Here is a 15041-nt window from a genome sequence, read left to right as displayed (position 1 = left end):
TCAAGCAAGAATAACTTTCCCACCAAAATTACTGAAGTTTGAAGGTAATTTTTTTACAGATACATATTTAATAGTTAGGCTTTAATGGAATGTAGTGGAAAGCTTTATTTATGAACAGTTATAAAAATGATCATAAAACAGTAGAAATAAGAAGTCAAAAATTATTCAATGTGTCTCTCAAATAGGTGTGACTGTGCATGCAAAATCAGAATAAAATTATGAATATGTTCATGCACAAGGCACTGAGCCATAGAATATATTGGTGATTATAAGTGTAAATGATTTTCATAAAATGTTAAAGATGACTTTAAAGAATTGCTTATTTTCATGAAATTTGCATTTATGCGCAGAAGGTGGAAAATCATTCTTATCTTGTTAATACTGACACTTTTATTTGTCACTTGAACAAGCAGAATCAGAGCAAGTATAAAGGAAAGTTCATTTTCATGGTAAAATTCCATTCTGCAGTGCTTTCATTTTAACAAAGAGGCAATAATTTCTCTTGTCGACGTTTGTTCAGTAAAGTAACAGCTTTATTTGGCAGCATGAGATGTACTCTATCCACATCACAGCTTTCCATCATGGCGTTGCAGGCCTTACATGATGAGCACAGACACAGTTAAATAGGTTTCCTACAAAGATACAACATACAAAATCTGTTAGAGGTTTACAAATTAGGATTTTTTTTCTCTAAACACACTGAATGATAAACTTGTCTTGAATGCCACATTCAAAATTGAAAAAAAAAATGCCGTTTTTGAAATGCGTTCAGGTAATCAGATTCTGCAATAGGTCTAGTAGATCACAGGCATGGACAAACGGACAAGAGCTTGCCTAATGCTCTGCAATTGTATGAAATGATAAGATAGAGCACAAAAACTGCAGGATGTTACAAAACTGCGTGAGCTTGTGCCTCAGAGCATGAGAGGTCCTTCTATGCCAGTGTAAATCCGTCCTCGTTGTTTATGTGCATGTGCTCTTTAGTTCTTCAGAGTAATTAAGCCATTGCAAATCCCAGCTGGAACTTCTCCATGAAGAATGTTCTGTTAGCCACACCTGTGTGATGTGTCCCCATTATTTGAAAAGCTTCTTCTTCTAAAAGCACTGCAGACCTTGTACAGAAAACTGCAAGCAATTGTAGTTATAAAAGGATCGTTGAACAATCCCATTTTCTTCATCTGCTGCACAGATCTTTCATTCTTTGGTCTTTAGTTTGAAGCCTTGAAGGAAAAGGCAGATGAATTCCCATCATGTTGATATATTGGGTTTTTTTTCTCCACGAGAGTTTTATTTTCCCTGCTATTTGACTCGTAAAAAGTTCAGTGTTTATCAAGGGATCATAAGTGAAAATAATCAGACCATTCGCAATGCAATTTTCACTGGAGAGGAATAGTCATTCAACAGCAATAGGTCCATATAGGGAGAAGTTGCCTCAGTTCCTGTGGGGCTCTAGCATCTGCATCTCCTAGGCTTGTGCATTTAACAGCTGGACATGTCAGGGTTAGTACCATGCTGGAGAAAACATTGATCCCACAGTGTAGCTTGAACGTACAGAGTGACAGACAACAGATGGGGACTCACAGCAGCGAAATCATTTTTTGAGGTAAGTGGCACACACAGGATAAGCTGCCTTGGTAAGGATCTCTCCTTTGATACATGTGTCAGGAAACCTGTGAACCAATGAGAAATGGCTTGTGAGTAAATAGCACATTAAATATCCCTCAAGAACATAATTTTAATTTCAGGCCACAGCACGAGAAAGTAAATATGTTGTCCCTTTTTGCCTGTCAAAATGGAATTTGCTGAATTCTGTATAAAATGCACCCAGCTGTTAAGCATAAGGAGAAGCAGAATTGAACAACATTTTTCTGTCATATTCCCCAAATGTTTTTTAGCACCTACATCTATTAAATTTTTCCAAGAATTTATAGTTTCCACAAACAATACAGAAATATCTTGCAATCCATTAAGTTGCCACAACAGCTCAGATGATTATAAAATAGATCTTTTCTCCTTCTGGCCTCCAAAATAGAATAGACTGCATTGTGTAGCCCTGTTAGTCTCACATTGGTCTGTCATCCCATATCTTCTTGAGCCAAACTGGAAAGGCGCACCTCAGTCGCACTACATCTGAGAGATCAATGCCAGGACTGAATGGCAACTTGACTTCAGATGGTTTAGAGCAGGGTCCCCATCCATGAAAGTCCTTGTCAGCAATAAAAACTATGATTAATTTATACAATCAATTGGAAATTTTATTTCAAAATAAACAAAATAACAAAAATATTTAAACTGTGCAATGAATTTTCATTTTTACATTCATAGTCAATGACTTATGAAGTGTTCTATTACATTTCATAAAATCATCTGCCAGATTTTTTATAAATCAAAATAAACTTGATGTATAATTTTTAAAAATGATTAATTTAACAGACATAGATAGAGTGGACAGCCAGCACCTTTATTCCCAGGGTAGCAACGATTAATGCCAGACATCATCCATCTAAGGTGAGTGGAGGAAAGTTTATGGAAGATGTCAGAGATATAGTTTTTTTACACAGTAAATGTTAAGTGTTTGGAATGCACTGCTATGTGTTGTGGTGGAGGGTGGTACTTTAGGGACATTTAAGAGCCTCTTAGACAGGCACATGAACGAAAGAAAAATGAAGGGCTATTGGCTACGTAGGTGGGATGGGTTAGATTGATTGCGGAGTAGATTAGAAGGTCAGCACAAATCATGGGCCATAGTAGACTGTACTGTTCTATGTAATTTTGAATGTCTTGTACATAAAAAGTTATTAAAATTTAAGTATATCAATGATTTTATTTTACTCTTACATTTTAATAATGTTAATGAACATAAACTATTGCAGATAATTAGAACATTAAAGCAAGGTAATTGAAATAAATAGCTTTTATTTCCTTTGCCTCCTAAGATCTTGTACTATAACCAGAATTAACATCAAAGGGATTTGGGATCCTGTCAAACTTGGTCCAGGATCTGAATGGCGATTCCCCAAAGTTGTTTTGGTGAAGTACTGCAGGAATGGGTTGTGGGTTGTGGGTTGTGTGTTGTGCAAAGGAGCAAATTAATGAGTACAGCTGTCTGAATCGGTCAGCATGTTCCTGACCTCCATAATGTGCTAGTGGAAGTTAGAGTTTCATTCTGTTTCACCAACTAAGTTCTGGTGTCTCTAAAATCAGGATCGTCTATGTTACAGCTATGTCACACCAGTAATTTAAACACAATGATATACAGTAAAGAAGTCCCCACCTGCTGAAGATGCAGTCATTGTGATACAAAAGCATTCAAGATTAAGGCAACTGTAATACATGGCACAAATATTTTAAAATATAAATATATTTATCCAGCAAGCCAATGTACAGTTTATAAATGTCTTAAAATATCATTTGAGGGCAAAGAATTAGTCACAGCTTCATGGTGCCTATCTATAATCTAGATTAGCCTCCATTCAAGTTGGCACTCCATGCTACTTGGATCCGCTTATCTTAGTTAAGTAACAATTTGATCAATTTTTGATGGTGATTATCTACAGAGTATGACGTTAAATTTTTTGCCACTTGTATTGGAGTGGAGCGCTCATGGAAATGACAGTCTCCTCTTCCTTCAGATTACTCACAGTGACCAACTACTGGATGCTCAGTATGAGGTAGCTCTCCATTAGGATTCAGTCTATCCTGTAAATAAATGCCTTTACCTTCTGATCTGTTAGCTTGAAATAGTTTAAGACAAAATCTATGCACTGCTTTATGATAAACTTTAAATGTTCAAAACACATAAATATGAAATGCAATATTTGTATGATTCAAATGAGCATAATGTGCACTTATTAAGCAAGTCTGATAACAAAAATTCCATAGCAAATTATTGGAAAACATCTGTGGTTTTAAATTCTTAAATGATGAGGTATCATTATGGCAGTAGCAACTCTATCTGGTAAGTTAAACCTGATTCAGGTCTGGTGTATATTTTATGTATTAAACTCTGCTTAGTAAAGTGGATCCCATTGACAGCAATAGGAGCAGTTTTGAGAATTGATGCAATTGGGCCAGTTTACATTGGAATTGGACCATATCTCAGTCACTTCATCCACCGTGGCTGCCTGTTCAGATCCATAGGGCTGACCAGACTGACCCTTCATTCCCTCCAGTTCTCCTCTGAAGTGCAGTGAGCTACGAGTGGTGACTGGCCTTTTTGGTAGAAGACCCTGGATTGCCTTCTGACAGTTTCACCGTTCTTAATTGTTTCTAGAAGTCTCCAATAAACACAGATATTTAAAAACTGTTCAGACATCAGTCACCAAAAATAAAGATTTCTAATTAAATATATTAAAAACTAATCACAAATGCTTTAAAGTGTAAGAAATTAATTGAAACATTAAAATAAAGAAAGTTAAACTATTAACCAGCACTTAACTTTGTATTTATGCTTAGCAAACTCATTCAAATACATAAGTTCAGCCTGGCATATTAGTGTCCCACTTCTGAACTCAATGGTAAAGCTAACAGTGGAACCACAGGTCAGATGCACATTTTGGTGCACAATGCATATTATTTTGTACCTAATGGCCAGAGTGATTTAGCTCTCTTACATTCATTTATGAAGAGGGAGAGCTTGAATTTGATGAAGAGACTGCCAAATGGTAGCAGGAAGGTTTCTAGATAATAGAGACTGAAATTGTGTGCAGATAATTTTCCCCATACTGATATTATGGCAGAAATATTATAATCCATGAGAAGAATTCAGGAGCTTTTATGATAATGGTTGAATTGTCCATGTCCAACCAGAATAATCAGTGAAGCATTTCCTATCATTTATATTATGCTTTTCATGAATGTTTCCTACTGAGATTTAACCATCATTTGTTATAATGCAGAGGATTCATTAGGCTAAGGGAAATCTGAGACTTGCCTGTTGTCCCCCAAGATTTCCTGTGCTCCCAGCAACCACCGGGTTCAAATCGTGAGACATCTATTCTTGCTACAGTTGCCTTCAGCTTCACCCTGTCGTTATGCAACCTAACATAGAAAGAAACAGTCACATTTTGGTTTTTAGGCCTCTTGAGACTGACTTTGAGGAAATAAACTCTCTCACACTCTTTTTCCATAAACGCACAATGTTTTCTGTGAGAAGGAGGCCCAACAGCCAAAACAACAGATTCAGGTTGTAGAAGTTTCTCCACCCATCCCTCCTGACCACATTGTTCATCTTCCATTATTTTCCCTTTCCATTGCACCACCTTATCCACTACACAATTGCACTCAACATGAAAGTCACATGGATCATTTTAAGTTAGTGTCCTCCTTCCTACCTTTGTCTCTGCCTAAGACATGAATCTCTCAGTGAACTGGAACAAAAAACTCTCCTTTCAACAGTATAGGACATTGAACAGTACGCCACAGTACTGGCCCTTTGGCCCGTGAGGAACCATCTTTGAACTTCTTCCAAACTTCTTACACACCACTAGTTTGCAGATAATGGCTTATTAACTGAAACTTAAGGAAACACATGGAAATTGTATGACAGGACCCCATATATGCCACCTAGTAAAAAAAAGCGAATACTAAACAGATAATAAATCCAACAATTAACAATTAAACTCCATGGTGTTGTCCCAGCTGAGTTCTAGAGATGAGGTGAAAGTGATTACTCTTTGTCATAAAACACTTTGAAATCAATTGAGAAGATTTTCATTAGTTGGAGCTATTCATGACACAATGAAGTGTTTATTGGCGGTCAATCATTGCAAGCCAAGACTTTGCTACAGGAGTTGTGCTGTTATGGCAACAATTTCAGCTGTTTCATCAATGTCCTTAGCTGCATCATAAGGTTAGAAGTGGAGAAACTCATTAGCAATAGCACAATGCTTAATTAGCAATTTCTCAGAGAAGGGAGCAAACTTCACCAGCCTGCAGCACGACATAGACAAGTGCTGACCTACATAACTGACTGAATCACCCACACAAACACTGAGGGTTCAAGAGCAGGTCTGTATCAGAGTATATTAAATGGTGTGGCTCACCTTTAAACTCCTTGAAGTCCTTCCACCTCAACAAGCTATACATCAGTCAGGATTGTGGTGAATGGATCCCATTTGCCTAGACGAGGGCAACTCCAACAACAATCAGGCACCTCAATACCCTAGAGGATTAAACAGCCTATGTCTTTGGCATCCTATCCACCAACATAAATATTCATTCCCTCCACCACCAGTGTTATGTGCTTGCTTTGCCACCAATCACCTAGGAATAGAACATAGAACAGTGCAGGGCCTTTGGCCCACAATGTTGTGCCAATCCATTAACCACTCCTAGGTCAATCTAACACTTCCTTCCCACATAGACCTCCATTTTTCACTCATCCATGTGGGTATCCAAGAGCCTTTTAAATGTCCTCAATATATCTGCTTCTACCATAACCCCTGATGGCATGTTCCAGGCATCCACCACTCTTTGTGTAAAAAAGATTACCTCTGACATCCCCCTCTATACTTTACTCCAATCACTAATTTAAACTCTCTCCAACAGCTCTATCAAACCTGCCTGCATGGACATTAGTCCCCCTTGAGGTCAGGTGTAACCCATCCCTTTCGTACAGGTCATATCTTTCCCAGAAGAGTTCCTAATAAACCAAATATCTGAAACCTTACCCTTTACACCAATTCTTCAGCCACATGTTCATCTGTCAAATCATTCTATTCTTACTCTCGCTGACACATGGCACAGGCAGCAATCTGGAGATTATCACCATTGAGGTTCTACTTTTTAAGCTTCCTACCTAGCTCCCTATATTCTCCCTTCTGAACTTCATACCTCTTCCTGCCTATGTTGTTGATACTAATATACACTGCAGCTTGGAGCTGCTCACTCTCCCCGTTAAGAATACTGTGGACCCAATCTGAGACTTCCTTGACCCTGGCACTTGGGAAACCATCTAGGATTCTGTTACATGTGCAAAGTTTTGAGGTCCCCAGATCTTCAATCTTTCATGAGGAACACATCTCTGACCAGTGATCAATGCTCACTATTCTAATTATGCACTAGTAGACAAAGAAAGAGAAACATGATTGAAACCTCAACCTAGCCTTCACCTGGTTTCACTGAAGATTCTTGAGTCAAAGTCACAAACTTGCCATTTTAACGCTATCCCACTCACACATGTCTGTTTTTCTTGAACTCACACCTCTCCTCCTAGAGTCATAGAGAGATACCAAATAGACATAGAACATAGAACAGGTCCTTTAGATCATGATGCCAAATTGAACTCAACCCTTTTGCCTCCATATGATCATTATCCCACCATTCCTTGCATATTCCTGCACCTACTGAAAACTTCTTCAATTCCACTATCATATCTACTTCTACCCTCACCCCTGGCTGCAAGTTGCAGGCATCTAGCATACTCAGTGTAATGCACATTCCCTTTAAACATGCCCCGATCACAAAAACGGTATGCCCTCGACAGTTCTGTTTTGGGAAAAATGGTTCTGTCTGTTTACCCTTTCTACGTCCCTCAGCATTTTATAAATTTTTAATCCCTTTGGTATTCCAGAGAAAATCTGAGTTTGTACTGGAATCATGTCCTTCAGCCTCAAGTATGACTATTAATGACCCATTTACACTAATCCTATATTAACCCCATTATTTTTAGTCTCTAGCTCTGCCATTCACCTGTGCACTAGGAGTTATTTACAGTGGCCAAATAACCTACCAATCCATATATTTAGGGATCGAAGCCCCCTGTGGAATCCCACAGGAGCACAGGGAGAACGTACAGACTCAAGGCCAGACTGAGCTTGATTTAATGATGCTCTGAGGCAGTGGCTTCCCTCCCTGCGCCACTCGACCACGCGTGGCCCTTGAACTGATTGCTAATGCAACAACTCCCATTTTCTGCTCATTGAACAATGTTTCATTCATGCAAAGTGGTTCTTAAAATCAGGTCTTTTTCAGGTACTTAGGCACTAATACATTTTCAAAGCCTTACATTGGTTTATTTTTGGGGAAAAAAAGCCGTGCAATTGGCAACATCAATGTTACATTTAGGTAACTCTTGATGGTCTTTCCAGCCATCTTTAGTCACTTGGAATCAGATTATTTGGAGGATATGAACTGGTACTGTACTCCAATTAAAAATGTTTTATAAGCCCACTACTAAATGCATTAACGTTATGGGAACAGGCTCATGCTATGAAAACAAATAAGGAATATTTTTAATAGGAAAGATTCTGATGCACTTTATTATTCTGCTTATGAAAAAGAGCTTTTTCATTTGATGTTATCAGAATGAGTTAAAACAGAATATTAAACAAAAGATACAGGATAGATAACCGTGTTCCAAGTGGACATTTATGGCAAATTAGATTAATAAAACAAGCATTCTAAATATTCGGCATATCAAACAAAAGAAACAGAGGTTAACTTTGCAGGTTGGAATGACGGAGCACCCTTGATGGGCCAAATGGCTTAATTCTCCTATTAATGTCTTATGGTGTTATGGTCTTGATGATTAATCATTGGAACTGCTGTGCTGAAAGGCTACCATCCTGAAATGTTAAGTATGAACACACAAACCAATTAACGAATAGGCAGTTAGCGCAGAGCACCCCTGTGGCCATTCCCCTCAAAAATATGTAAACTGTTTTGGACACTGTTGTGGGGGATGACCTCCCAGGGGAATGCCACAAAGACTGAGCTACTGGCACTGAGCATGGGTCCATGGTGCAGATGGTAAAGAGTGAGAAAAGGGGAGCGATAGTGGTAGGGAAATGATAGCCAGAGGAACAGATAGGGGATTCTGTGGATGTGATTGGGATACCCAAACAGTTTCTTGCCTCCCAGATACCAGGGTCAGGGACATCTCAATTGCGTCCACAGCACGTTAGAGAAGGAGGGACAGCAGCCAGATATCTTGGTACATATTGGTACCAATGACATAGGAAAGAAAAGCAATGAGGTCCTGAAGAGAGAATTTAGAGATCTAACTAGAAAGCTGAGAAGCAGGACCTCCAGGATAGTAATTTCTGGCTTGCTTGATTGCTACCTGTGCCGTTTGCTAGTGAGGGTAGAAACAGAATGATCTGGCTGAGAAGCTGGTGCCGGGGGCAGGGCTTCAGGTTCTTGGATCATTGGAATCCCTTCTGGGGCAGGTATTATCTGTACAAAAGGGACGGATTACACCTGAACCATAGGGGGACCAATATTCTTACGGGCAGGTTTGTTGGGGAAGGTGGGAACCACAATGAAGGGACTCAGGATAGGGCGGTTGTAAAAAAGCAAAGATAATGTGCAGTCAGACTGGTAGGAAGAGCAGGCAGACGACAAAACAAAACTGTAGTCAGTAAGGTGAGTGTCAGTGCATTAGGGATGCAGAATCAAAATGGGTAGCAAATACAGCACTCAAAGTGTTATAACTCAATGCCCGGAGTATAAGAAGTAAGGTGGATGATGTTTTTGCATTATTACAGATTGTCAGGTATGATGATGTGGGCATCACTGAATCATGGCTGAAGGATGGTTGGAGCTGGGAGACAAATGCCCGAAGTTACATGTTGTATTGGAGGGATAGGAAGGTAGGCAGAGGGGGGGCATAGCTCTACTGATAAAGAACATCATCAAATTAGTAGAAATATGTGACATAGGATCGGATGAATCCCTGTGGGTTGAGTTAAGAAATTGCAAGGGTGAAAGGACATTGATGACAGTTATATTCAGGCCTCTCAGCAGTAGCTGGGATGTAGACCGCAGATTATAACAGGAAATAGAAAAGGCAAATTAAAAGGGCAGTTATGATAGTCATGGGAGATTTTAACCTGCAGGTTAATCGGAAAAATCAGCTTGGTAATGGATTTCAAGAGTGAGTTTGTTGAATGCCAATAAGATGTCTTTTTAGAGCAGTTTGTCATTGAGACTACTAGGGGATCAGCTATACTGGCTTGGGTGCCATGTAAGGAACTGGAGACGATTAGGGAGCTTAAGGTAAAAGAGCCCTTAGGAGCCAGAACTCACAATTTGATTTAGTTCAACTTGAAATTTGATAGGTAGAAAGTAAAGTCTGCTGTAGCAGTATTTCAGTGGATTCTTAGAAATTACAGTGGGATGAGAGAGGAGTTGGCCATAGTAATTTGGAAGTAGCTGCTGGCAGGGATGACAACAGAGCAGCAATGGCGTGAGTTTCTGGGAAAATGAGGAAGGTGCAGGGCAGTTTTATTCCAAAAACAAAGAAACGCTCAAATGACAAAATAATACAACAATGACTGACAAGGGAGGTCAAAGCTGATGTAAAAACAAAAGAGAGAGTATACAACTGTTACGTACCCCGTAACTGGGTCACTTACCAGCAAAGATAGAGAGGTCTGTTGAAATCTGATGGTACTATTTTTAACAGTAATTATTGATAAAAATACACAAAAATAATATCAATGCAAACATACAGATGATATATGTCGTCAATACTAAATCTAAAAGTGCAGGTATAATAATAATAATCAATAAGAAATAGCTCTATCGTTGTCTAGGGGATAATGTATTGTCCGATGGAAATATAAAAGTCACTTTAGTTCATTCAAGCTGCAGCATCTTGGTTGGAGAGAAAGACGGGTTAAAACTTGCCCATTCCTTTTATGATGTCAATCCTTCGAGAGTCGTTGGGAGTTGATTTCCCCGTTGTTAGCTAAAAAGCGTTCTTCCATGGTCAAGGCACACCGATTCCGGGGCAAGTGGAAACGGACGCACGTGGCCTTCCCACCGGCTTCTGCTATTACAGGATCGCTAGCGTTTCTTCTGGTGCGTCTGAAGGGGCTGTACCCACAGACCCTCTTTTATCCTGACTCACAGGTTCTCAGATGTCAATCAGGTTGAGATGATGCAATCCCTCCACCAACCTCCTCCTCGGTTCATTGCCTGGGGGCTTCGATGCATCGTACAGGATGCAATACACAAGTCCGTCTCCAAGAGACAATAGTTGGTATCAATGGGTCTGCCTTTTGGAGGCCAGGACACATTCCAACTCTTTGTGGATTCTGCATGTCTTTCTCTCATTTCCTGGGTCTCCCGAACTGACTCAATAGTGATCTTGCGATTCCCACAAAGGAGGGGGCTACCCCGCACCCTTCGGCCCCTCAGAGCTGTGGTACATTCATACCACAACAAAGCAAAAATTAGAGGGGAGGTAAACGACTGGGAAGCTTTTAAAATCCTACAGGGAGCAACTAGAAGAATCATCAGAAGGGAAAAGATGAAATATGAAAGCAAGCCATCAAACAATATCAAGGTGGATAGTAAAAGCTTTTTCAAGTATGTTAAAAATAAAGGAGAAATGAGAGTGGATATTTGGATATAGGACTGCTAGAAAATGAGGCCGGAGAAATAATAACGAGGGTCAAGGAGATGGCAGATGAACTAAATGTGTATTTTGCATCAGTCTTCACTGTTGAAGACACAAGCAGTGTGCCAGACGTTGTAGTGTGTGAAGGAAAAGAAGTAAGTGCAGTTATTATTATTACAAGGGAGAAGGTGTTCAAAAAGCTGAAAGACCTAAAAGTACATAAGTCACCAGGACCAGACGAACTTCACCCTAGGGTTCTGAAAGAGGTAGCATTAGAGATTGTGGTGGTATTAGAAATGATCTTTAAAAAAAATCATTGGAACCTTGCATAGTGCCAGAGGACTGGAAAACTGCAAATGTCACTCCACTCTTTAAGAAAGGAGGAAAGCAGCAGAAAGGAAATTACAGATTAATTAGCCTGATCTCAGTGGTTGGGAGATGTTGGACTTAATTGTTAAGCATGAGGTTATGGAGTACTTGATGACACAGGAGAAGATTGGACAAAGTCAGCATGGTTCCTTAAAGGAAAATCTTGCCTGATGAACCAGTTGGAATTCTTTGAGGAGATTACAAGTAGGATAGATAAAGGGGATGTAGTAGATGTTGTATATTTGGACTTTCAGAAGGCCTTTGACATGAGGATTCTTACTAAATAAAGAGCCCATGGTATTACAGGAAAGTTACTAGCATGGTTAGCGCGTTGGCTGATTGCTAGGAAACAGCCAGTGGGAATAAAAGGATCCATATCTGGTTGGCTGCAAATGACTAATGCTGTTCCGCAGAGGTCCGTGTTGGGACTGCTTCTTTTTATGCTGTGTATCAATGATTTGGATAATGAAATAGATGGCTTTGTTGAAAAGTTTGCAGATGATACAAGGATTGGTCGAAGCGCAGGTAGTGATCAAGAAACAGGTAGGCTGCAGAAGGACTTAAATAGTTTAGGAGAATGGGCAAGAAAGTAGCACATGAAATACAATGATGGAAAATACGAGACCATGCATTTTGGTAGTAGAAATAAATGTGTAGACTAATTCAAAGTGGGGTGAAAATCAAAAAATCTGAGATGCAAAGGGACTTGGGAGTCCTTGTGCAGAACACCTTAAAGGTTAACTTGCAGGTTGAATTGGGGGCGAGGAAGGCAATTGCAATGTTAGCATTTATTTCAGGAAGTCTAGAATATAAGAGCAAGGATGTGATTTTGAGTCTTTATAAGACACTGGGTGAGGCCTCACCTTGAGTATTGTGAACAGTTTTGGGCTCCTCATCTAAGAAAGGATGTGCTGTTATTGGAGTCGGTCCAGAGGTGGTTCACAAGGACGACTCTGGGAATGAAAAGGTTATCATATAAGGAATGTTTGATGGCTTTGGGTTTGTTCTCACTGGAATTTAGAAGGATGAAGGGGGACCTCATTGAAATCTTTTGAATGTTGAAAGGCCTAGACAGAGTAGATGTAGAAAGGTTGTTTCCCATGGTGGTGGAGTCTAGACCAAGAAGGCACAGCCTCAGGATAGAGAGGCATCCATTTAAAACAGAGTTGCGGAGAATCTTCTTTAGCCAGGGAGCGGTGAAGTTGTGGAGTTTGTTACCACGGGTAGCTGTGGAACCCAGGTTGTAGGGTATATTCAAGGCAGAGATTGACAGGTTCTTGATTGGGCATGGCATCAAAGGTTACGGGGAGAAGGCTGGGAATTGCGGTTGAGGGTGGGAGCAAAGGATCTTGATTGAATGGTGGAGCAGACTCAACAGGCTAAATGACCTAATTCTGCTTCTATGTCTTATGGTCTAATGGTCTAAGACTAGGCCATTTGACCCTAAGAGTAGGCCTGCTCCTAAACTTAATAAGATCACTGTGTTTGCTTCTCCAGATGGACTTTGTTTCTCCACCATTTGTTATGTATACAGTTACCTAAAGGTGAGTATCTCCAGCATTATCTGTTTCGATTTCAGATTTCTCACATTGCTCTACAGATTTTTTGACCCTCTGATTATTTTGTAAGAAAATTCTAATATTAATCGGAATGTCACATCAAGTTCCATATCTGAGCTGAAAATCAACAGAATTACAGAAGCTGGTTATCTGTAATAAAACCAGCCGATCCTGAATTACAGTCCACAATGGACTAATGGCATTAGTAGTTCATTATACATTGCATATGATATCAAAGAAAGTCTGTCTGTGTTTTCATTCACAGAGCTGATGCAAACTATCTCGGGCTTCATCATTTGCAAATCAATAACGCAATACAATTAGCAATTCAATGGTGCTCATTGGTTGGCTAACTTTGTGACTCAGCTGTGGAAGTAAAACATGATCCATTCTGGAAGAGTCACCAATATATAAAATATTAAAATAAGGCAGTTGCTACAACCACAATCATCCTTGCTCATTATTCCATCAGTCGGTAATACAGAGTGACGAATGTGGTGACAAATGGTCATTCTACGTGACCTGAGGGTTACATTGCAGCAATTCCCCATGAGTTACTGAGTTAAGAGATAGCACTTTTCAGATTCTTACCAATATCATCCAACAATTTGCATTTTGAATACAGCTGGAATTATTTTCACCTTTCTCAATGCATATTTGAGTGAAAGTTTTAATCTCTAACTATTAATGTGGCACCTTCTGTTTTTATTCTTTAGCTTGATGAGTGTAGTTAATTAGAATACTACATTTCTTCTCTGTAATTAATTTGCAATTCTTATATTGAAGACGTTTAAGCCTGGAGCTTGAAATGCTTGCCGCACTGCTTACAGTCAATTTGTGATTGACCTTGTTTGATATAATGCTCCGTGAAGTCACATCTTGATATAGTGCACAGATTGCTAAGTGTGCATTGTTCCTCCTAGGCCCTCTATAGATCAGCCATGTTAACATACAAAAGTACCTGGGCATGCATAATGACAACCATAAGCAAATGAGGCACAATCAAGATGCCTTTTCTTTGTTTATAGTTCAGACATGCAAGCTTCTGCACCTGTTCCTCCATCGCGCCCTAACTCTCATCCCTCCCAAAGTGGTTCCAGCCCAACCCCTGCAACTTGAACTTGAGTACAACCTACAGCCTCGAGATAAGTGTGGCCATAAGAGCATAAGAAAATAGGGTCAAGCCTATTCTACTTGACTCCTCAAGCCTGCCCTGTCATTCAATATAATGATTTGAATGGTTGATTTACATCATAGGTCATCTATATTTCTGTACCATTTCATATTGCCCTGGATTCCATGATCTACTTCCCCTCTAAAAACCCCACTGACCTAACGTCCATACCCCATCCCCCAAGTACAGAGTTCCGAATCAGAATCAGGTTTAATATCACCGGTATACATTATGAAATTTGTTTCTGTTATGGCTGCCGTACAATGAAATACATGATAAATAAATATAGTGAAAGAAAACCTGAATTACAGTAAGTAAATATTAAATAGTTAAGTTAAAATAAGTAGTGAAAAAAACAGAAATAAAAAAAGTGGTGAGGTTGTGTTTGTGGGTTCAATGTCCATTTAGAAATTGGATGGCAGAAAGGAAGAAGCTGTTCCTGACTTGCTGAGTTCCAGGAATACATCACCTGCTGAGTGAAGAACTATCCTCTCTAATTCCTGATTTGTGTCACAAGATGTAAATTTCCATACTTTAACCTCAACAGGAACCCCATTACAAAGTAAGCATGACAGCAGCTATACTTCATTTG

The 15041-nt window shown here is 39.5% G+C and overlaps 1 protein-coding gene across 2 annotated transcripts in view; it reads right to left on the bottom strand.

Moving 5' to 3' along the window:
* Positions 1 to 527: 527 nt before the first annotated feature.
* Positions 528 to 15041, bottom strand: part of LOC132381144 (chemokine-like protein TAFA-5) — a 366425-nt gene continuing 351911 nt past the window's right edge. Inside the window, exon 4 of one of the 2 annotated variants that reach the window (XM_059950417.1) lies at positions 528 to 1670. In XM_059950417.1, coding sequence (XP_059806400.1) covers positions 1662 to 1670 — 9 coding nt within the window. In that variant the 3' untranslated portion in view covers positions 528 to 1661. Of the gene's footprint in view, positions 1671 to 4932; positions 5041 to 15041 lie in introns of those variants that run through there. The other variant, XM_059950418.1, reaches the window with a different exon arrangement.

Source organism: Hypanus sabinus, chromosome 25 (assembly GCF_030144855.1).
Source record: "Hypanus sabinus isolate sHypSab1 chromosome 25, sHypSab1.hap1, whole genome shotgun sequence".
In the NCBI taxonomy this organism is placed as follows: Eukaryota; Metazoa; Chordata; class Chondrichthyes; order Myliobatiformes; family Dasyatidae; genus Hypanus; species Hypanus sabinus.
The sequence above is the reverse complement of the archived record's forward strand: the minus strand, read 5'-3'. Positions and strand labels throughout refer to the sequence as shown.